At 43.0% G+C, this 21,777-nt stretch overlaps 1 protein-coding gene and 1 long non-coding RNA gene across 6 annotated transcripts in view; one reads left to right on the top strand and one right to left on the bottom strand.

The window, feature by feature from the left end:
• Positions 1–8,918, bottom strand: part of LOC309627802 — a 41,192-nt gene extending 32,274 nt beyond the window's left edge. For all 3 annotated transcript variants that reach the window (XR_014243961.1, XR_014243962.1, XR_014243963.1), the window contains exon 1: positions 1,404–8,918. This is a non-coding gene — a long non-coding RNA (uncharacterized lncRNA). The remainder of the gene's footprint in view (positions 1–1,403) is intronic.
• The window catches only part of STK32B (serine/threonine kinase 32B), a 342,757-nt gene that overhangs the window by 284,968 nt on the left and 36,012 nt on the right, over positions 1–21,777 (top strand). For 2 of the 3 annotated variants that reach the window (XM_082389996.1, XM_082389997.1), the window contains exon 6: positions 8,929–9,018. In XM_082389996.1, coding sequence (XP_082246122.1) covers positions 8,929–9,018 — 90 coding nt within the window. Of the gene's footprint in view, positions 1–8,928; positions 9,019–11,886; positions 12,101–21,777 lie in introns of those variants that run through there. The other variant, XM_082389998.1, reaches the window with a different exon arrangement.

Below are 21,777 nucleotides of genomic sequence, written 5' to 3' on the forward strand. Positions count from 1 at the left end.
GAGTGAGAATTTTTCCAAGTCACATGGATGTCAAGTACTTTTGTACTCGGAAAATAGCCCAAGTTACAGGTCCTCGTGGTGCCAATCCTGACACTGGCACCAGTGATTACAAAAACCATGGAGAGTGTGGCCGAGTCCCACCAGCTGAGGTCCAGCTGAAAAAGTGACGTTGCTACAGTTTTAAAAGCCAAAAATTGAAATGGAGTGTTGTCAACTCCTGTAAATATCATGATAGCCTTAAGAAGTAAAAAATGAAGAAAGGTGATAGGATTGTCTACCATATTTCCTTCATTCAGTCTTTCATTTGGTCAGTCGATCAGCCAGTCAACAAACACTTGATAAGTACCTTTTCCAGGTCAGTCCAGTGCTAAGGTACTGGAGACATAGAAATGAATGAGGGAGGGTTCCTGGCCTCAAGGAGATGGACAAAGTGACAGATACAACATGGTGAATGCTAGCATGGGAATGACAATGGAGGGGACTGTGGAGGTATGGGTCGGGGTCCAGAGGAGAGGCCTAAACTAGTCAGTCTGCCATGGATTAAATGTGTCTCCACCAAAATTCATATGTTGAAGCCTTAACCCCCAGTGTGATGGTACTTGGAGCTGAGGCCTTTAGGAAGTAATTGGGTTTGGAAGAAGTCATAGGGTTGGAGCCCCCATGATGGGATTTGTGCCCTATAAGGAGATGAAGGGACCAGAGCACCATATGAAGATACAGCAAGAAAGTTGCCATGTAAACTAGGAATATCTTCACCAAGAACCCAACCATGCTGGCACCCTGATCTTGGACTTCCAGCTTCCAGGACTGTGAAGAATAAATGCTTGATGTTTACACCACTCAGTCTGTGGTAATCTGTTTTAGCAGCCCAAGCCAACCAAGACACACACCCCTCATGGCAGTGAGTCTCCTGTTAGTGGAAGCAAGCAAGCAAAGGTTAGATGTGCGTCCAGCAGTAATATAACTCTCCAGCCAGGTTTTGAAGAATGAATGGAAATCTGCCAGGCAGAGGGGAGGGAAAAGCATTCCATATGGTGTCAGAGTCTTGGAGGTGTGATGAATTTCCATGAGTTCAGAGAAAGGAGAGAAGCAGAGCTGGAGTTCAGGATTCATAAACAGGGCTGGGAGGATGATTATTGATTATTGATTCTCTCATTAAAACTTGTACTAACAGATCTCACACAATATCCTGGGCTCCTTCTCTCCCTGAATTTTGAATGTTTTTAATTTACAGAAAACAAATAGCTGAGAAGTCAGTTCATATTTGCACATTTTGTAGTAAATTTCCACTCTCCTTAGAAGGAACTCAGAGGAGACCTCATATGGCACTAATTTTCACTCTCCCACGTCTTGACTCAACCGTTAAAGGAGACACACCGGGAAGTTACAGCGCATCAGCTCACGCGGTACAGAAACCAGAAGTGGAATTCAGCTGTCTGGCGCTCCTGTTGGACGTGAATTCCCGGGTAGACTGGTCTGCTTCAGAGCTGCCCCAGATCCTCCACCCCAGAGGGCCGGGAGGAAGTAAGGGCTGGGCTGTGAGACTCAGCCCTGAAGGGGGCAGCGTGGGGCGGAGGGAAATGCCCGCCCCGGAAGAAGCTGGAGACAAACAGCTTCCCACGTATCAGCTGCTGACCGTGGGTGAGTCACGGGCCTCTGGAGCTTCAGGCTACTCTTCTGTAAAAAACAGGGTAGCCATACCCCCCTGATAAGAGTACTTCAAGGATTAAATGCGCTTCAGCACCAATTATGTACCAGTTATGCAACCCTAAACAACAGCAGCTTAAATAGATGGGGGGTACATTTTTTTTCTCCCTCTTTATCAGTTTCCCTGCTTTGACTATTGCCCCTACAATCCATACACAAGCCAAAGTGATTCTAAAGTGAGTTGGATTGTATCTTTCTCAAAACCCTCTCACTTGGAGTAAAAGCCATCTGAGCCCCTTTCCCACTTTCTCTCTCTGGCCCCCTCGCTGGTCCCTTGCAGGGCCTTTGTGCTGCCCATTCCCTCTGCCATCACACTCCTGCCCCAGAAGTCCAATGGCTTGCTGCCTCTCTTCTTTGGGTCTTTGCTCAAAGGTCACATTCTCAGTCCCTATCTACCCTGTTTAATGCTTACAACTACCCTACAAGGTGCTTACTAATATTAGAAGAATCAGAGGCTTATAGAGTGAAATAACCTGCCCAAATCTCATGGTAAGTGGCTGCATCATTAGGACGCCAGCAGTGTGTGGCAAAGAACACGGAGCCCAACTCAAATAGTCCTAAGCAATACAGGGGATTTTTAGCTTGTATAGCTGAAGCCCAGTGGATTGTGGCTTCAGGAAGGGTTCGCTCAGGCTTTGGCACCATTTCTCTGCCACCCTTGCAGCTCTGCCTTCTCCAAGGATAGGCTTCATCTTTAGCTTGTCTTTCTTTGTGGAAGCCAATGGCTTCTACAGTTCCTGGGTGGGGCAGGGGGGGGTGGTTATATCCCCACATCACACTGGCCAAAGGCAGAGAATATCACTTTAGGTAGCTCCTGAAAAAAAAGAAAGAAAACTCTTCATTTCCTGAATCCCTAGAAAATCATCTCCCCAGTTTTCATTGGCCCCAATTGGTTCATATGCCCAACCCTGAGCCAACTGTTAGAGCCAAAGGGTGAGGTTGGCCTGGCTGGCTGCAGCTGGAGCCACATGCCCCATTCCACAGCCAGATGTGCAGGGATGAGTAATTGCTGAGATAAGGGGATGTGAGTGGCCACAAACAGCAGATGTCCCACACAGGAGCACAGCTGTTTGTTCCTGAGCAATCTGACTCTAAAGACTGTATTCTTAACCACTGTGCTCTAGGCCCTTCAACCAGGGAAAGGACACCATCATTGTATGCAGATGATGTGCTTCTATGCCTAGAAACACCAAAAGGCTCACTAGAAAAACTATCAAAATTAATAGCGGGCTGTAAAATTTAAGAGAGACATAATTCCTTTTCAAAGACTCACAAAATTTTTTTTAACGAAACAGAAGTAGTTTTCTCTTTGGTAAAAGTCTAATCTCTCCTCCATTGGCATTTACTGTGACCCAAGCTGCTTCTACTTTGTTGCTCCACATCTGTGTGGCCCAAAATATCCCCCCAAGTCCACATAACAGGTGACAGAATGGGGGGGTAGTGGAGGGAATGAGGGAATTCTCATTCCCTTTAAGGAAATATCCTGAAAGTTGCAAATATCATTCTGTTCATATCCCATTGGTCAGAACCTGGTCATATGACCACAGCCAGCTGCAAGGGAGTCTGGGAAATATAGTCTTTAACTGGGTGAGCATGAACTCAATTAAAAATTCTATTACTATCTGAGAAGGGGAGATGGGATATTGGGAGATAATTTCTTGTGCTATGGATGATTAATAGAGTAGCCAAATAGGAGATAAATAAGCAAAACTTAAGAGCTTTTTATTGTACTAAAAACAACTAGGTATAAAAAGAAAAGGAAAATATCCTCATTCAAAATAGTGATCAAAACTATATAATATCTAGGAATAAATTTATCCAGGGAGTTGCAAGGTCTAAATGAAGAAAACACTAAACATACACTGAAGGAATAAAGCAAGGACTGAATGAAAGACAGAGCATGACCTTGGGTGGATTACATGTCCACACTTCTCGCATGAATGCATAACTTAGTGTAATTCCTATCAAAATCTTAATGGGAGTATCTCCTAAAACTGGACAGAATTCATCTCCAAAAATAAATATTTGAGAATAAATATTCTTTTCCATGTTTCCAAGAAAACATGGAAAAGAAACAATCATGAGGGTGACCACTCTCATCTAATTTTACAGTGGGCTACAAATCTATTGTAATGAAATGAATATAGTTCTGGTCCAGCAATAAACAATAGGTCAGTACAACAGAAGAGAGAATCCATACGCAAATCCACATATATGTGTGACTTGATGTAAAATGAAGGTCAAATTACAAGTTATTGGGAAAGGATGAAATTTTCAAGAAATGTTGAAACAAATAGCTATCTATTTGGAAGAAATAAAATCAGAATCTATATTATACCATATAGAAAAATATAATCCATATGGTTGGGAGATTTAAATATTGATATAAAATATAAATTTTATATATATATATATTATAAGAAAATATTGAGGAATATGTAAAATCTTGGGAGTAGAATAGGTTTCTGGAAACTGGAAAGTTATAAGAAAAATAATACTCAGAAACTATAAAAATAATATATTGTTTGAATTCTTTAAACTTTCAAATGGAAGAGATCCTATAAACAAAGTCAAAAGAAAAACAATAATCTAGAAGAAGAGATTTGCAGTAGATGGACCAGAGAAAAGAGTAAATGTATTGAATAGTCAAGGAGCTCTGACTGAAAATGACCAAGACTCTAGATAGGCAGTTCGCAGGGATACTGGTCACATGAAGACTATGCAGCCGCATCAGCATTGAAATAACATTTCTCACCATCTGATAATAGCCAATAAGTAAAATTATTGATAGCAGTTACTGCTAGTAAAAGTGCAGAGAAATACACACTCATATTCTGTTCATAGTACCATAAATTGTAAGTTTTTGGAACATAAAATGCATACCCTTTAACTATACACTTCAACTTCTGGGAATTTATCCAGTCAAAATAAAAGTACCAATATGTAAAGAGAAGCTCAAGAATACTACTGCTGCATATTTTATAAGAACAAGACAAACAATTAAGCAAACAAAACTGGAAACAACCTGAGTGCCATAATAGGAGAATTGTTGAATAAAATATGGTATAACCATATATGGAATACTCTGCAAATACAGGTCCACAATTTCTTATCTGAAACTCTTGGGGCCAGATATGGTTTCATAACTCAGATATTTTCAGACTTAAATATATACTTGTATTAAATAATATATATCATAATAATATGAAAATAATGTGTCTAACATAACATATAATAATATTTTAAAATAATATATGCTGTATATTATGTAATATGTACTGTATACTATGTAGCAAGGCTTGGAGAGCATCTTGTAATCAAATATATAAATATTTCTATAGCAAAACATGACTTTTCACCCTAAGTAGAATAAATAAAACTATGAAGGGCTTCCCTGGTGGCGCAGTGGTTAAGAATCCGCCTGCCAATGCAGGGGACACAGGTTCGAGCCCTCGTCCAGGAAGATCCCACATGCCGCGGAGCAACTAAGCCCATGCACCACAACTACTGAGCCTGCACCCTAGAGCCCACGTGCCACAACTACTGAGCCCACACGCTGCAACTACTGAAGCCCACGTGCCTAGAGCCCGTGCTCGGCAACAAGAGAAGCCACTGCTCACCACAACTAGAGAAAGCCCGCGCACAGCAATGAAGACCCAATGCAGCAAAAATAAATAAAATAAAATAAATAAATTTATTTTTTAGAATAAATTAAAAAGAAAAAAAAAAACAACCTGGGCTTCCCTGGTGGCGCAGTGGTTGAGAATCTGCCTGCTAATGCAGGGGACACGGGTTCGAGCCCTGGTCTGGGAAGATCCCACATGCCGCGGAGCAACTAGGCCCATGAGCAACAACTACTGAGCCTGCGCGTCTGGAGCCTGTGCTCCGCAACAAGAGAGGCCGCGATAGTGAGAGGCCCGCGCATCGCTATGAAGAGTGGCCCCCGCTTGCCGCAACTAGAGAAAGCCCTCGCGCAGAAACGAAGACCCAACACAGCCAAAAATAAATAATAAATAAATAATAAATAAATTAAAAAAAAAAAAAACTATGAAGAGGACTTCCAGGTCAGATTTTATCACCAAATGAATTACAAAAAAACAAAACAAAACAATGGATTTCGAATGGAGGTAGGGATTGTGGATCTCATAAGTAGACCTACGTATACTGATTTGGAAATATGTCCACAATACGTGGTTAAATGCAAAAGTGACTCTTAGAATGACCCATGGAGTATTGAGCTCTTTATTGTAAGAACAAACCAAAGTCCTAACGTATGTGGATATACATTTGCATAAGTGAAGGGAGAAATAATGGAGGAGCTGTATGAATCAGGGTGGTTATATGGCAGGGAAAGGAGAGACTCAAACACATGTTTGTATTCTGTGATTTATTATAATGAGCTGGCTTTACTTTCATAATGCAAATATTAAAAAATTTTAAGAGGAGGAGAAATGAAAGAAAACCAAATAAAAACCATATTTGAAGATTCCAGAATTCCCTCCCAGCGGTGCTGCTGTGCTTGGAACTGTTCAGGTGTGGGGTGCAGAAATGACTCAGATGTCCACCTACTTTCACATACCTCACAGTGGAAAACAGGACTGTGAATTCAGTTGTTTGTTAGTATTAGAAATGAGGCAACGGAGGATGGAGGGGTGGACTGGCCCTAGCTGGAGGGGGATTGGAGCCACGCCTTGGCAGGACAATACTGCTAAGAGTAAATGCTTATACGAAATTCCCTATTTCATGTGTGTCAGTATGCTGTAACCATTTCATATGTATTAACTCCCTGACTCCTCCCAACAGCCCTCTGAGATGGATATTTTGTTATCATCATCCCCATTTTACAGATGAGAAAACCAAGGCTCAGGGAGATTATTTGCCCAAGGCAAATACCACACAGCTGGTCACAACAAAGCTGAGACCCAAACCAAGGCAGCCTGGCTCAGAGTCTGTACACCCAACTACTGCACTGCACTGCCTCTCTGCAGATAGGACCACGGATGGCTGAATGGGAGGGATGCTCATCCCAGCCCCAGAGGCTGGAGCAGACTGGATATGTTCTAGAGATGCTACCTGGGTGGGGACACTGTGTGTCTGGCCAGAAAGGTTTCCCAGCAGAGGCCTGGCTGGGTGACTTAAGCTTCATCCACAAGCAGCTGAGGGGTGCTACAGATCATCACTGAGTACTTCCTGCTGCATCTCCCCCGGGGGGCACTGGACAGAGAGCCTGGCAGAGCAGCTTGGTCACACATCAGTGCTGGCCGTTGAGCCTGAGATTTGGGATTTGCACGTGACACCGCTGGTGCTTTTTCCATCCACTGTGGCTGATCACATCAGGCACGCCTCTCCCATGAGCCTCTCAGCAGGCCTCTGTGCACCTGCTCTAGCGGGGCTCTGTCCATCTCTTGGAGGTGCCCTCCAGGCTCTCCCAATGTACCAGTTTTGTGTATGCCACCCACCTGTGTATTTAAGCCCCAGCATTCCAAACACAGCTCTCAGATTTGGTGAAAATCCCACCATTTTCACAAGGTGATGTGATGACAAACAGAAAGAAATGTGATTGCATTTATATCAGGTATTCAAGGGTCTCAGAGCTGGTTTTATTTTATTTTATGTGTTTTTAAAATTCTGTAGTGCTTTATAGTTTTCAAAAGTTTCACACACATGATTTCCTATAATCCCATAATAACCCTTTTTTTTTATCCCCTACCCCTGCCCTCTCCCCCCCGGTGATCACTAGTTTATTCTCTACATCTGTGAGTCAGCTGCTTTTTTGTTTTATTCACTAGCTTGTTGTATTTTTTAGATTCCACATACTAGTGATATCATAAAGTTTTTGTCTTTTTCTGTCTGACTTATTTCATTTAGCATAATGCCCTCCAAGTCCATCCATGTTGCTGCAAATGGCAAAATTTCATTCTTTTTTATGGCTGAGTACTATCCCATTTTATATCTACACCCATTATACCTCTTCTCTATCCATTCATCCATTGATGGACAGAGCTGGTTTTATTTTATGTTCCAAATTCCCCAGAGGGCCAGTACTCACTATTTTGGATTTTCCTCCTTCTCACCTGTCACCCTCTTTCTGTCACTTTCTTTCTTTTCCGCCTTTATCCCCACATCTCCTTGTCTCCTTCCTTTTCTGCCCCTCTTCCTTCCCTCTCAGGGTTCTTCAACACCCACGTCCCATCTGCTGCCGTTACTTTAGGCTGGATGGAAGGTGGTCTCAATCCCCAAGCCCCCTCCCTACTCAATTCATCAGGTACAGTACTAAGGCCCCCACTGCCCAGAGCAGACAGACAGCAGAACAAGGGTGTCTTCAGGGCATGAGAATCCTCTCTCCCTGTGCCCTCTCCCAACCCACTGTTTTCCTGAGTGAGGGAATCTGGACTCTCCTGTCTCATTTATTTATCAGGAGCTTTCACTCTCTGGACCAGTGCTGCTAAACTTTAATCCATAAAAATTTCATTATGTCTTCAACATATTTGATTATTTATAAATAGTATGCATGTACCACCAAAATTCACATTATAAAACCTGCGTATAAAATAGATTTTTTTTTCACCTCACATATTTATATATGTATATGTATCTATTTTTTGGAGGGTGAGCATATTTGAGTGCTACTATCTTAGCAAATCTTAATTATACAATACAGGGTTATCAACTGTAGTCACCATGTTTTGCATTATCCTCAAACCTTATTCATCTTAGAGCTGAAGGTTTGTATCCTTTTACCAACCTTTCCCTATTTCCCCCTCCCCTGGCCCCTAGCAACCACTTTTCTACTCTCTGTTTCTATGAGTTCGACTTTTTTTTTAGATTCCACATACAAGTGAGACCATGCAGTATTTGTCCTTCTCTGTCTGACTTCTCACTTAACATAATGCCCTCAAGATCCATCCTTATTGTCCCCAATGGCAGGATGTCCTTCTTTCTCAGGGCTGAATAAATTCCACTATGTACACATACCACACCTTGATCCATTTGACTGTTGATGGACACTTAGGTTGTTTCCATAGCTTGGCTACTGTAAATATTGCTGCCCAAAATAGGCACTTCTAAAGTATCAGTTAAAATACTAATGTAAGTAAAAGTTCTAATATTTTCCTCCTGCGCCACCCACCGCTTTGCAGACCACAGCTTTAAATCAGACAAGGAAATAACCCAGCTGCCTGCAGCTCTTGCTAACTGTGGTTTCTGATTCTCTGTCTCCAGGACATGTTCACATCACAGACTTCAACATAGCGACGGTCGTGAAAGGCACAGAAAAGGCTTCCTCCATGGCGGGGACCAAGCCCTACATGGGTGAGTATTCCAGACCCCTTCAGGCCTCAGCATTCCTCTCCTGCTTCATCTCACCCCTCCCTCACCCACCTCCCATCCCCTCACCAGACCCCAAACCATGCCCAGTATGTGCCGTGCTCTCTCACACCTTTGGCCCTTACCTAAGCTGTCTCCCCTGCCAGGAAGTTCATCTCCTCCTGTGTTTTCTAGAGAACTCCTACTCAGCCAGAAAGGTTGGCTCCAGCTTAGGGAAAAACAAACAAACAAGTAAACAACAAACCCTTCTTCTTTTTCCTTAAAGTCCAGTAGTGTTGCCAGAATACAATTTTGGTGTTGGTCATTTTGGATCTATATTCTTAGGTACACAGTGCTCTTGCAATGTGGTTTCAGGTTGGTTTTTCTTTAGGACTTTTCATGGAAATGTCATTTTTTTTATTACACATTCTTTTCCTTTACTTTTTCTTTGTTAAGGATGCCTGTTATCTGAATGTTGGGTCTTCTTTGTCAGTCTTCAATAGTTGCCATTTTCAAATCTTTCTTATCTCTTTCATCCTATGTTTAAATTTTGTCTCATTTTTTTTCTTTCTCTTTATTTTAAAGCATTCTCTGTTGTGTTTATTTGCTTTGTAGTGAAGTATTTATTTCTGAAATAATTTCCCTTTGTTTCTAATTTTTTTCCTGAGTTCTTTTGCCAGATTTCTGAGTATTTAATTATAATTTATGTGTTCTTTCACGTCTTGCATAATTTTTAAATGTCTATATTAGTTATTAATTCTTAATGTCTGTATTAGTTGTCAATTGCTATATGACAAACCATGTCAAAACCTAGTGGCTTAGAACAATAACAATTGTATTATCACAATTCTGCCAGTTGTTTTTTTTTTTAACATCTTTATTGGGTATAATTGTTTTACAATGGTGTGTCAGCCTCTGCTTTATAACAAAGTGAATCAGTCACACATATACATATATCCCCATATCTCTTCCCTCTTACATCTCCCTCCCTCCCACCCTCCCTATCCCACCCCTCTAGGTGGTCACAAAGCACCGAGCTGATCTCCCTGTGCTATGCGGTTACCTCCCACTAGCTATCTATTTTACATTTGGTAGTGTATATATGTCCATGCCACTCTCTCACTTTGTCCCAGCTTACCCTTCCCCCTCCCCGTATCCTCAAGTCCATTCTCTAGCAGGTCTGCATCTTTATTCCCGTCTTGCCCCTAGGTTCTTCTGACCATTTTTTTTTCTTTCTTTTTTTTTTAGATTCCATATATATGTGATAGCATACAGTATTTGTTCTTCTCTTTCTGACTTACTTCACTCTGTATGACAGTCTCTAGGTCCATCCACCTCACTACAAATAACTCAGTTTCGTTCCTTTTTATCTGCCACTTGACTGAGTGGTTCTTCTGCTGGTTTTTGTTGTGGTCACTCATTCAGCTGCTGGGTCAGCCAGGACAGCTGAGATAAATGGGCCCCTCTCTCTGCGTGGTCTTTCCTATCAAGGGGACTAGAGAGAGCTTGCTCACATGGTGGCAGCGGTTTCAAGAAGGAGAACCCAACTCCCACGTGCCTATCAAGCCTCTGTTTGCTTCACACTTCCTGATGTCCAACTGGACAAAGCAAGTCACATGACGAAGACCAGGGACCACATGGGAGGGGATGCACTGGGCATGGATACCAGACAGCCTGATTCACTGGGGAACCATTTATGAAACAATCCACCGCACTGTCTTTTCTGAGGTGCTTTCCTTGTACAATGTCGTTCTGTTCTTTATTCTCCTTTCTCTTATACTTGACATGGAATTTGACTTTGATACTTTCCTGTTGCTCATTTTCACGTGATATTAGTTTTCCTGAACCTTTATAAGATGGTGTGGCTCAGGGTAGCTTTTCTAACAGACTTGCCTCTTCTGTTGTTTAAGTGACATGTCACATCCCAAGGCAGCTTGCTACCTGGGATTTCCTTGCCCACTTCCATCTGGACCTCCTCTTTCTTTGGTCTGAGGGGCCCCCTTCCTGCTCAGTTTTGATTTCACTCCCAACAGTTTCTCCCTGGGATCTTTCCTAGATGGGAGCTCTGGCTGGATTGATGAGAGCGATTTTGTGTCCCAGACTCTCCAGGTCCTGCAAAACTTACCAAGGGCCCTTTTCACTCACCTGAGATGGGTCTGGACAAGTCCCTCCCAGTTTCAGCTGCTATTCTCAGACTGGGCAGCTCTGCCTCCCAGTCAACGTCTGCTCACTATTTTGGAGTTCCCTGTCCTCTGGTCCATCATAGGCTGTGTTGTTTTTTTCTTTGTTTCCTTCTGTACAGAAATCACTGCCATGGAGGGCTTGTCACTGTTGCCGGTTTGTTCCCACCTGCTTATAGTTTGGGGTCTGGGGGAACAACTTAGCTTTGTAGTAAATATTGCCCATGGTTTTTGGTTTAGCTATTTATCTGCTCTGCCATTGTTTATATGTGGATTGTGGAGATTCAGAAACTATGTCAGCATCTCCCCAGAATGGACTCCTTGTGTCCTTCATCTTTAACTTACTAAGTAGATTACATAAATGAAGTTTGGCAATAAATAATGGTAAAAACAATACTTTTTAGCATTTACTATGTATGGGCCAGGCATTCCATCCATAACCTTATTTAATCCTCACAAACATGAAGTAGGTGCAATTATTTATTCCCATTTTTAGAGTTGAGGAAATGGGCTGAGAGAGGTCGGGGGACCTACCCAGGTTGACCTTGGTGGTGAGAGCAGACCCAGGTCAGTGTGAACACCAGAGGGTATACAGTGAGTGGGTCTGTCCACTTCAGAGAATCCCCTTGGGATGCTGAATACAGACCTTAATAAGGCTTTCACTGTTGATGATCTTTCTGAAATCCCATTCCAGAAGGATCCAGAGCTGGGGCAGTTCTATCCAAGGAGGTGCCTGCTTTAAGATTCAACAGAGATCAGACATGGAGATGGAGAATGGCCGTGAAGGAGGGGATAAGGCTGCCTCCAGGCCTCTGAATCAAGCAGTAGAGGGGATTACAGTGAAGATCACTGTGCGGGGAACACCGCAGGAGGAGCAGGTGTGTGGGATGGTGGGAAGGATGAAGTTGAAAGTGAGGTCTGTAGGAACTTCAAGACATTCAGATGTACTCCAAGCATCTGGAGAGTGATGTGGACTCCATCGGTGCATCGGGAGTCACCGGCACAGAGATGCAGCAAAGCCACGGCAGTGACAGGATCCCCCAGGGAGGACACAGGAGAGAAGAACACCCATTCTAAGCCCAGGAGCATTTTGCCAGAAGGGGCAGGTAGAGGCCGGAGGAGTCATCATCTCCAGAGGGAGGATGGAGGAGAGAGGTGACATAAGAGAAGAATCTCCCAATTGGAGCCACCTCTATAATCCTATAAATTAGTTCCCACTGCCTTGAGGCTATTTCCAAAAAGTAAATTGATCTCTAGGAAAGTAGATTCTGGACCACTGGAGAAATTCAAGACAATGTTCTCCCAACCCTGACCTTTCTGCCCCTGCTTTGCCACTGTTCATAGCAGACTTTCCTGGGCTACCTCAGCCTCATGCCCTGACTTCCCACTCATCTCTGACGCAGCTCTGTCCTGGCTCTCAGCTTCTGGGAAAGCAGACCAGGGTTGACCCAGCTGGCCGCTCACCACAGTGGCCCCACTGTCAAAAAGGAGAAGAAAACCAACATGTATTTTGACCCTACCAGATGTCTGTCATTACATTTAATCCCCAGAAGATCCATATGAGGATTCTACATCTCTTTCATTTTATATATGAGTAACCTGAGGCCCATAGAGGTTAGCTAACCTGCCCAGAGTCACACAGCTGGCAAGTGATGGAGCCAGAATTTGAAGCCATGTCTATTTGGGTCGGAAGTCCGTGCTTTTTTAAAAAATTTTTATTGAAATAGAGTTGATTTACAGTCATTGGGTTAGTTTCAGGTGTAGCAAAGTGATTCATTTTTTATATATATGTGTGTATATGTATATGTATATATATGTATAAATATATATATTCTTTTTTTATATTCTCTTCCATTATAGGTTATTACAAGATATTGAGGAGAGTTCCCTGTACTATATAATAGGTCCTTGTTGGTTACTTATTTTATATGTAGTAGCGTGTATATTTTAATCCCAAACTCCTAACTTATCCCTTCCCCCCCTCCCCTTTGGTAACCATAGTTTGTTTTCTGTGTCTGTGAGTCTACTTCTGTTTTGTGAATAACTTCATTTGTATCATTTTTTTAGATTTCATGTATAAGTGATATCATGTGATATTTGTCTTTCTCTGTCTGGCTTACTTCACTTAGTATGATAATCTCTAGGTCCATTCATGTTGCTGCAAATGGCACTATTTCATTTGTTTTTATGGCGGAATAGTATTCCATCATGTATATGTACCACATCTTCTCTATCCATTCATCTGTCGATGGGCACTTACGTTGCTTCAGAAGTCCATGCTTTTGCCACTGTACCAAGGTGCCTTTTTGACACTGAGTTCTTGTATCAGAAAGCCACATTTCTCAGACAAGAAAAAAGTGTATTGTCCCAGCTGTACCTAGGATTCAGGGCTTCTAGTGTCCTTCTAATTAAAGGAGCTTCAGTCCTGAATTAGTGAACGAATTGCACAGGAGAGATTTTTATGGGATTTAGAGAGCACAGCTGATTTACCAAATGGATATATTTTCAGAGACTGTAGGGGTTGGCAGTGCCAAGCAGTGGGAGGTTAGTGGGGAAAATGGGGGTGAGAGGGAAACTCTCTCATTCAGGTCACATCCTGCAGTTCCCAGGGCTGTAAATTCCTGCTATCGAGTGGCAGGTTTGTTGATTTCGTTCACTTGAGCTGTTCAGTTCAAAGGCCCCATAACAAGTTCCCAGAATGTTCCAAACATGGATTCAGGGAACGGGCTGATGAGTAAGCTCCCAAAGGTTGCTCACGATGGATGATCCCAGAAGAAATATTTGCATAGTACTGAATTTTCATTCATTAAAAGAGCAGATGGAATTCACCAACAGAGAAAAAAAAAACTCTCTGGAACGTGCCAGATTAGGAGTCAGAAATGTTCCAGCAGCCTCTCGGAGCTTCAGAGTTTATTCACCTGAGGTGAAATGAAGAGCTGAGTGGTCTTTCGGCAAACACAGCGTGTTGCAGAGATGTGAGGCTCAGGGTCAGGCACCGGGGCACAGGGGTGAGTCATGCTCTCCGGGGCCAAAGGGGCGCAACACCTGTGGGGCAGAGAGCTGTGCAGGCCTGGATTTAAGCAGGTCCCTGTCAAGACGGATTCCCCAGAGTGGGACCATCTGAGGAGTTAAAATCTCAGGGTGTGCTCAGAGCTCACCTGCCAGGTGAGGATAAGGAAAGGCCGTTTCAGTCCGTGCAAAGGCATAGAGGAGGGACGCAGCGTGGTGGGCTGGGAGACCCTAGCGCTCCCATCTTTTTATAGCTTGTAGAACAAGAGGAGGTGAGAGGGAGAGACGAAACAGGCCAAAGTACCAGGGTCTTCAATGCCATGATAAGGGCCACGGAACCAGTGGAAAGGCCAATGCTGGAGACTCACGGGCTTGGCCTCATGGGTGGCCTTGGAGAAGAAAATGGGCAATCGGGCTTGCCAGAAATGGGTCTCAATGAAGTGTGGGCTTCAGCGTGGGGTGATTAGGGTGTCTTCCACTTAGAGGCTGGGTGAACTTAGGCAAATCCCATTAGCCAACATAATACACTTAAACTGCCCAGCATGGTCAAGGTCAAACCACGGGACCTGACAGTGTCCTCATCTGAGAAATGGGATTAATGGTTATGCAGTCTGCCTTAGTAGATTGTTTGTGAGGATTTCATGATGTAACTGTGGAAAGTACATAACCTAAAGTCAAGTGTAGATGCATCAAACTGGTAACTGATATTATTATTGTCGCTGTTGTCATTATTCAGACTATTTAGTATATGTTAAGCCCTGGGAACCCAGAGCCAAATCTGACATTCCCTTGCCTTATGGAGTTTGCAGTCTAATTGGGGAAAGAGACCCCAACCAAATCCTAATTCACGATAGGAGTTGGGTCGGCTGGGGGGGTGGTGGGTGCCCTGGGGGATCATTGGGCCGGTGCCCTGTCGGTACTCACCAGATGTGAGTTCCTTTCCCCAGTGAGCAAACACAGGTGGTTGTGGAGGCACCATGGCCATGCTTGTACTTTCCTTGTAGAAATGATGGAGGCTAAAGGGAGTAAAGTTTGCTACCCCTGTGCCAGAGAAAGTGACAGAGCCAGCATTCAGACCCAGGCCAGTGAGGCTCCAGGGCCCAATATCTTTCCTGAGAACCTGCCAATCCATCCATCCATCCATCCATCCATCCATCCATCTATCCATCCATCCATCATTCATCCATCCATCCATCTATCCATCCATCCATCATTCATCCATCCAACAGAGATTTATTGAGCACCTTCCACCTGCCAGGCAGTGTTCTATGGGCTGAAAACACATCTGTGAACAAATAGGCAATATTCCTGCCCTCATCAGTTTGGCTGTTTGTGAGGGAGACAATCACTTTGCAAATCATCAAACTGATAAATATATAGTTCGAGATGCTTATCTTTGAGGAACAACTTTCATGCAGTAAAATGCACTCTTTTAGTGTAATCCAGTAAATTAATCCACCATAATGAAGACAGAGAAACAGTTCCATCACCTCCAAGGTTCCCTCATCCCAGTTCCTGGCAACCAGTGATCAGTTTTCTATCCCTATAGTTTTGACTATTCCAGAAAGTCACAAAAACAGAGTCGTATTTCTATAAACTTTTGAATCTGGCTTTTTTACTTAGAATAATGCATTTGAGGTTTTGCCTCAAATTTGTGTGGATCAGTAGCTTTCCTTTTGATTTCTGAGTAGAAATTCTTTGGGTGAATATACACATTTGGTTTATCCATTCACCAGTTGTACGGCACTTGAGTTGTTTCCAGTTTTACAAAATTATAAATAAACTGTTTGCATACAGGTTTGTATATAAACTTAAGTTTCTACTTCTCTAGAATAATTACATAGAAGTGGGATTGTTGGGTCATATGTAAATGTACATTTAACTTTTTAAGAAACTGACAAACTGTTGAATATAGTTTCATTTGCTTATTTGCCATCCACATACCTTCTCTGTGAAGTATCTGTTCAAATCATTGCCCATTAATTTATTGGGTCATCTGTTTTTTATTATTAAGTTCTGATAATTCTTTATATATTCTGGTTATAAGTCTTTTACCAGATATATTTGCAAATATTTTCACCAGTCAGTGGCTTGTCTTTCTGTTACCTTAATAGCATCTTTTTAAAAACAGATGTTTTAAATTCAAATGAAGTCCAATTTTTTATTTTTCATTTATTGATCATGTACGGGGTGTCATTCTAAACATCTTTTCCTCCCTCACAAAGATTTTCTGCTTGTTTTCTTGTAGAAGTTTTATACTTTGGGGTTTTGCATTTAGAACTACAGTCCATTTTGAGTTCACTTTTGAATATGTTGTGAATTTTCATTGATTTACAAGGACTGTCCAATTGTTCCATCCAGCATTTGTTGAAAAGGCAATTCTTTCTCTATTGCACTGGCTTTGCAACTTCATCAAAACTCAATTGACCATAAATGTATGGGTCTGTTTCTGAATTCTATTCTGTTCCATTGATCTATTTGTTTATGCTTTGACTAATCTCATACTTTTCCTTTCGCTTCATAATAATACTCGGATCAGGTAGTGAGAGTCCTTCAGCTTTTTTCTTCTTTTCAAAATTATTTTGGCTTTTCTATCCTTTGCCTTTTCATATAAGGAAAAGGCTTTGTGCCCAGTATTTGTCATGAGTACCCAGTGAGGGTATGTAGAGAGGAGTCGGTGAGTAGTGCAAATTCCTCTTGTATCTAGACAAACAATAGTTCTATTCTCTCACTTAAGTTCTTACACAACCTTCAGCAATTCAGTTAAATTAAGCATCTTAATTTAAGTCTCCTTACTTTCTTCTATGGCAGCCCTATTTTCTTCCCATGTTCTTCCCAAGGTAAGCCAGTCTTCACATCCCAAATCTTCTTGAAGGCACTCGTCTTTCCTTAAATTTCAGACTAGTTGAGTTCAAGAAAAGTTATGGTTTCATAGATGATCGAGCTTTTTCTCACTGTTAGGCTGGGAGTGACACTCTTTCCAACTCCTACATTTTAAACAGAGTAGAATTGTTTGAGGTCTTTCTAAGGATTATGGTGGAAAAAGAGAGATGCTGATGGGATAGATGATTAGATTGGAGGGGTCAGGATAACTTTGCTGAGGAAGTGACTTTCAGCTAGTTTCTAAAGGATGAATAGGTGTTGTTCAGCACAACAGGTGGAAAAGCACTCAGGAGATGGCAACTTTTTGCCTAGACCCTGAGGCAAAAAGGAGCTTGTCACATCGAAGGAACCATAAGGAAGCTAGATTGGCCTGAACGAAGTAGGCAAGGAGAGTGAGCCTGGAGACATGGCGGGGCCAGATCATGTGGTACCTGTGTACCCACCAAAGCTTTTGACAGTGGGAAATTTTAATGAACATTATGGGCCTTAGATAAACAGGGATCTTGGAATCCTTTAAGAGTGTAGCACTATCTAAATGAACTTTTCCATCAGCCTAACATGCTATTTAGATGTTTGTCCCCCATGTCACATATTAACTGTGTAAAATGCACTTGATTCTAACCCTGTGCTTTCAGTTAGCACTTTCCATCATTCTCTCTGAAAACTTTCCAAGGGTCTTTTTTTTTTTAATCTACTAATTTAATCTGACACATTTAACATGAAGCAGTTTTCTGGTACTGGTGCATCATTAACTTCTGTATCTCATCAGAGCTTCTCAGCCAATTAAACTTTCCCTGCCGTTCCTTTTCTCATGCAGACAGGTGAGGTCCTACTGGTCTACACCTGAGCAGCGTCTTACACACCTTAATGAAACCACTCTTCTGTTACTATTAACGCTACTAGCATCACCAGATAGAAAGAAATTATCAGACTGATGCAACAGATTCATTTCATCTCAGATTAATATCTGAGTTCATTTGCCAAGATAAAAAGCCAAAGAAGCATGAATTGCCCCCAAGGGATCCAGACAGAGGCCAGGCACCCTGCTCATCTCTGCTTTCCACAGCTTTTCCACATACTATAATCAAAGAATGATGATGGAGCTCTTGAATCATTTGGGGAACATGTACAACATGTACATTTGTGAGTTGAGCTTTCATTTATGTGTACATTTCATTTCCCATTCAATAATGAATTGATATAATAATAACTAGCTCACATCTATTTGGAACTTGCTCTGTGTCAGTCCTTGTTCTAAATGACTCACATATAGCTTTGTGCTAATCCCTGAGGTTTTGACCCTGACTTAGTCATACCCCTATTCAAAGAGCTCACAGTCCAGTGAGAACGGTGGACATGTATATCCTTAATTACAGTACAGCATGATCAGTGCTGCAAGGCAGGAACCGACAAGGGTTTGGTGAGAATCCAGAACACTGATGTACTTGGCCAAGAGAGGGGAAAAGAAGGGAACTGAGAAACTGGAAGGGACTTGAAGAACACTCCACAGAAGGTGTAAAATTTGGTCTGGGTTTTGAAGTATGAGTAGGACTTCATGAGTATAAAAAATAGGGTAAAGATTACCAGGCAAGTCATAGAAGATTAAACATAAAGTGTTTCCTATTCTTTAAAGTTGGCACAATGGATATAATAAAGATAGTGGCCAAAATATGAGGAGGTTGGAACCTATTTTTAGGAATTTTTCATGCTAAGGAGTTTGACCATTATTCTACAGTAAATAGAAAAATTTGGAAAGTTTTTTTTTTATAAATTTATTTATTTTTATTTATTTATTTTTGGCTGCACTGGGTCTTCATTGCTGCTCGTGGGCTTTCTCCAGCTGCAGCAAGCGGGGGCCACTCTTCATTGCAGTGCGTGGGCCTCTCATTGTGGTGGCTTCTCTTGTTGCGGAGCACGGGGTCCAGGCACGCGGGCTCAGTAGCTGTGGCTCGCAGGCTCCAGAGTGCAGGCTCAGCAGCTGTGGCACACGGGCCCAGCCGCTCCGCGGCATGTGGGATCTTCCCGGACCAGAGCTCGAACCCACGTCCCCCTGCATTAGCAGGCAGGCTCTCAATCACCGCGCCACCTGGGAAGCCCTGGAAAGATTTTAATTAAGTGATTTGAACATGTGAATGATAATACAATGACAACAATGTTAGATTGCATTTATTGAGCACTTACTTTGTGCTCAATAAATACGTACAGAACTTCATTTTCTCTTCTCAATAACTTGATGTAGCGGACATCGTTATTCCTTTTTACAGATGAGGAAAACCAAGGTACAAATAAGAGGTTAGGCATTTTGCCTGAGGCCACTGTGGCAGTAAGCCTGGGAGCTGGGGTTCAGGTTCAGGTTGAATAATCACTACACTCACACCTTCCGTCTCTCCGTTCCACTGATTCTACTGACTTAGAAAGGTTTGAGGAGTAAGTGTAGTGGGATTAAAGGGCCCCGGGCTGAGGTAAGGGAGGAGCTGTCCTGAGTCCAAGCAGAAGTGAAAAAGGACCAGAGAAGAGAGGAAGATTCTGGAAGGGAAAAATGATGAGTCTTGAGAATTAATCACATGATCCAAAACATAGGCTGGATGAGGAGCAGGGTCCATGAGACTCCCACGTTTCTGACTTGCACAGCTGAGCAGCCCATCGACAGAGACTGAGAATCCAGGAGAAGGGGCAGTTGGGGAGGGAGAGTTTGGCTTGGACAGATTGAATATGCCATGCCTGTGGGGCTTCTAGGTGGAGGTGTCCAGATCTGGCACATCCTGCCAGCCGGGATGTGTGAGCCACAGAAAGGCTCAGTGGACAGGAGAACTGGGCTCTGGTCCCAGCTGGGCTGGAAGCCATGGAACTCCTCCAACAGGCTTCGGCTTCCTCACCTACAAAATGTAGGGGAGGAAGGAAATTACCTTGAAGGTCCCCTCTAGGCTGAAATGCGGTAATTCTATGTTCCCATTCCAGAAGGACGCAATTACCTGTAGAAACCGATCCTGGAAGCCAGTCAGCTTGTAAGCTAGACGTTGAATAGCATTGTCACGCTCCACTGCAGCAATCAAAGCCTTCAGGAGTATTCGTAGAGCTAAAGCAGCAGACCAATAATTATAACTTAGGAGGCTTCTGTGGGTTTTCTCCATATTTTTAGTCTAATGAGGAAGTAAACTCTGTGTGGTGAGGATAGGGGGCAAAGCCCACCACATGCATATTTACATGGCCTCGGGGTGATCTCTTTCAGACGACACCCCATGTTCTTGCTTTTCTGGAAGGCCAATTCTCTGATGTCCCTTGGAATCCAGACTCACTTTCCATTTAAAACCTGCACTGACAGAATTGCTCAGCTACTGGTAGAAATGGTTAGTGGGAAGTGGGGCTGATCTGTCCACGCCACTGGGCCGTGCCGGGGAAGCGGCTTCCGTGGAGCCCGATTTCCCCCCAGTGTATTCATTCGTGGGCTCACAACTCTCCATGGAGCGTGCAACGTGCATGCACACCGTGAAGGATCCTGGGGATGTAGCGGGGAAGGAAACAGGTGTTGCTGGGGAATGTGATTCAACAGCCCCTTTTATTAATGTGCATGTTAATGGCGAACCACATGTTTTTTTCTTCTTTTGGACTATGTTGAAACCTTAATTTCCTAAATGTAGAATACCCGGACCTTCGTAAATACTCTTGATTTTCGTTCCAATTGAATTCACAGATTTAATGCATTGACCATGGAGAGATTTTGGCGTATAAAACATATAAAGTATATATTGTGTGTGTATATGTGTATCTGTTTTATGATACATTATTTTCAGCATATACATAAAGATGGTGTAAGGTCTGGAGTTTGAAGGAGACAGGGCAAGATCTGGTCGTCATTCTGGATGACCCCAGAGAATGGGGGAGGCCTGGGTTCAAATAAGGCTCAGAGCCACGGTAGCTGTGTCACCTCTCCAAGCCTGGCTTCCTCAGATGGAGATCATGATCGTACTCGCCTCTCAAGTTCCTTCTGAGGATAAAATGAGATAATGCATGTGAAACTGTAGAAAGTGTTCCATAAATGTTAGCTTTCCTGAGGAGTAAATAATATATGTAAAGAAACTTGAAGAGCTTCTAGCACATGGTAGATGCTCAACAAATGGCCACGTTAATAATGGAGCTCTTGGTGTTGTAAAGAAAACCACTGCTCATGATAATAACGGAACAGCTGCATTGAGCGCCCCTTGAAAGTGGTAAGAGCAGCCTTCCCGTCCACGCTCTTCCACTTGTTGTCTCCACGGCCCTGAACTTGCCCCTTTACCTCTCTGTGCGTCTGTTTCTTCATCTGGGGCTTAGGGTGCTTTGAGCATGGGTGGGGGTAATTATGAAGGAATATTTGTGCCCTAGAAAGCTCTGCATGACTGTTTTGTGCATGATGATGATGGTTACAGTGGGCATTTTCTATGGCTCAAAATAGATGCAGGGTTGGCCCTTACCCCACCAGGGCATTGCAAGAAGTTTTAGTTGTTTTTCTTTCTGGAAGACCTTGGGGAATTTCATTCATCCATCACCCCGGCAGGCGTACCCAGACCTTGGGCCCTGGACATCCTTTCTGGGCAAGACCATAGCCAACTTCAGCTATCTGCTTGGTTTGTCGTTTGCTGTCCTGGGCTCCCCCTTCAGGGTTCCGTCATCACTCCCTCTGCTCCAGGGAACCCCCAGTCCTAGCCTTGCCAGC

The sequence above is a fragment of the Balaenoptera borealis genome (genome assembly GCF_965194805.1).
Source record: "Balaenoptera borealis genome assembly, chromosome: 4".
Taxonomy (NCBI): domain Eukaryota; kingdom Metazoa; phylum Chordata; class Mammalia; order Artiodactyla; family Balaenopteridae; genus Balaenoptera; species Balaenoptera borealis.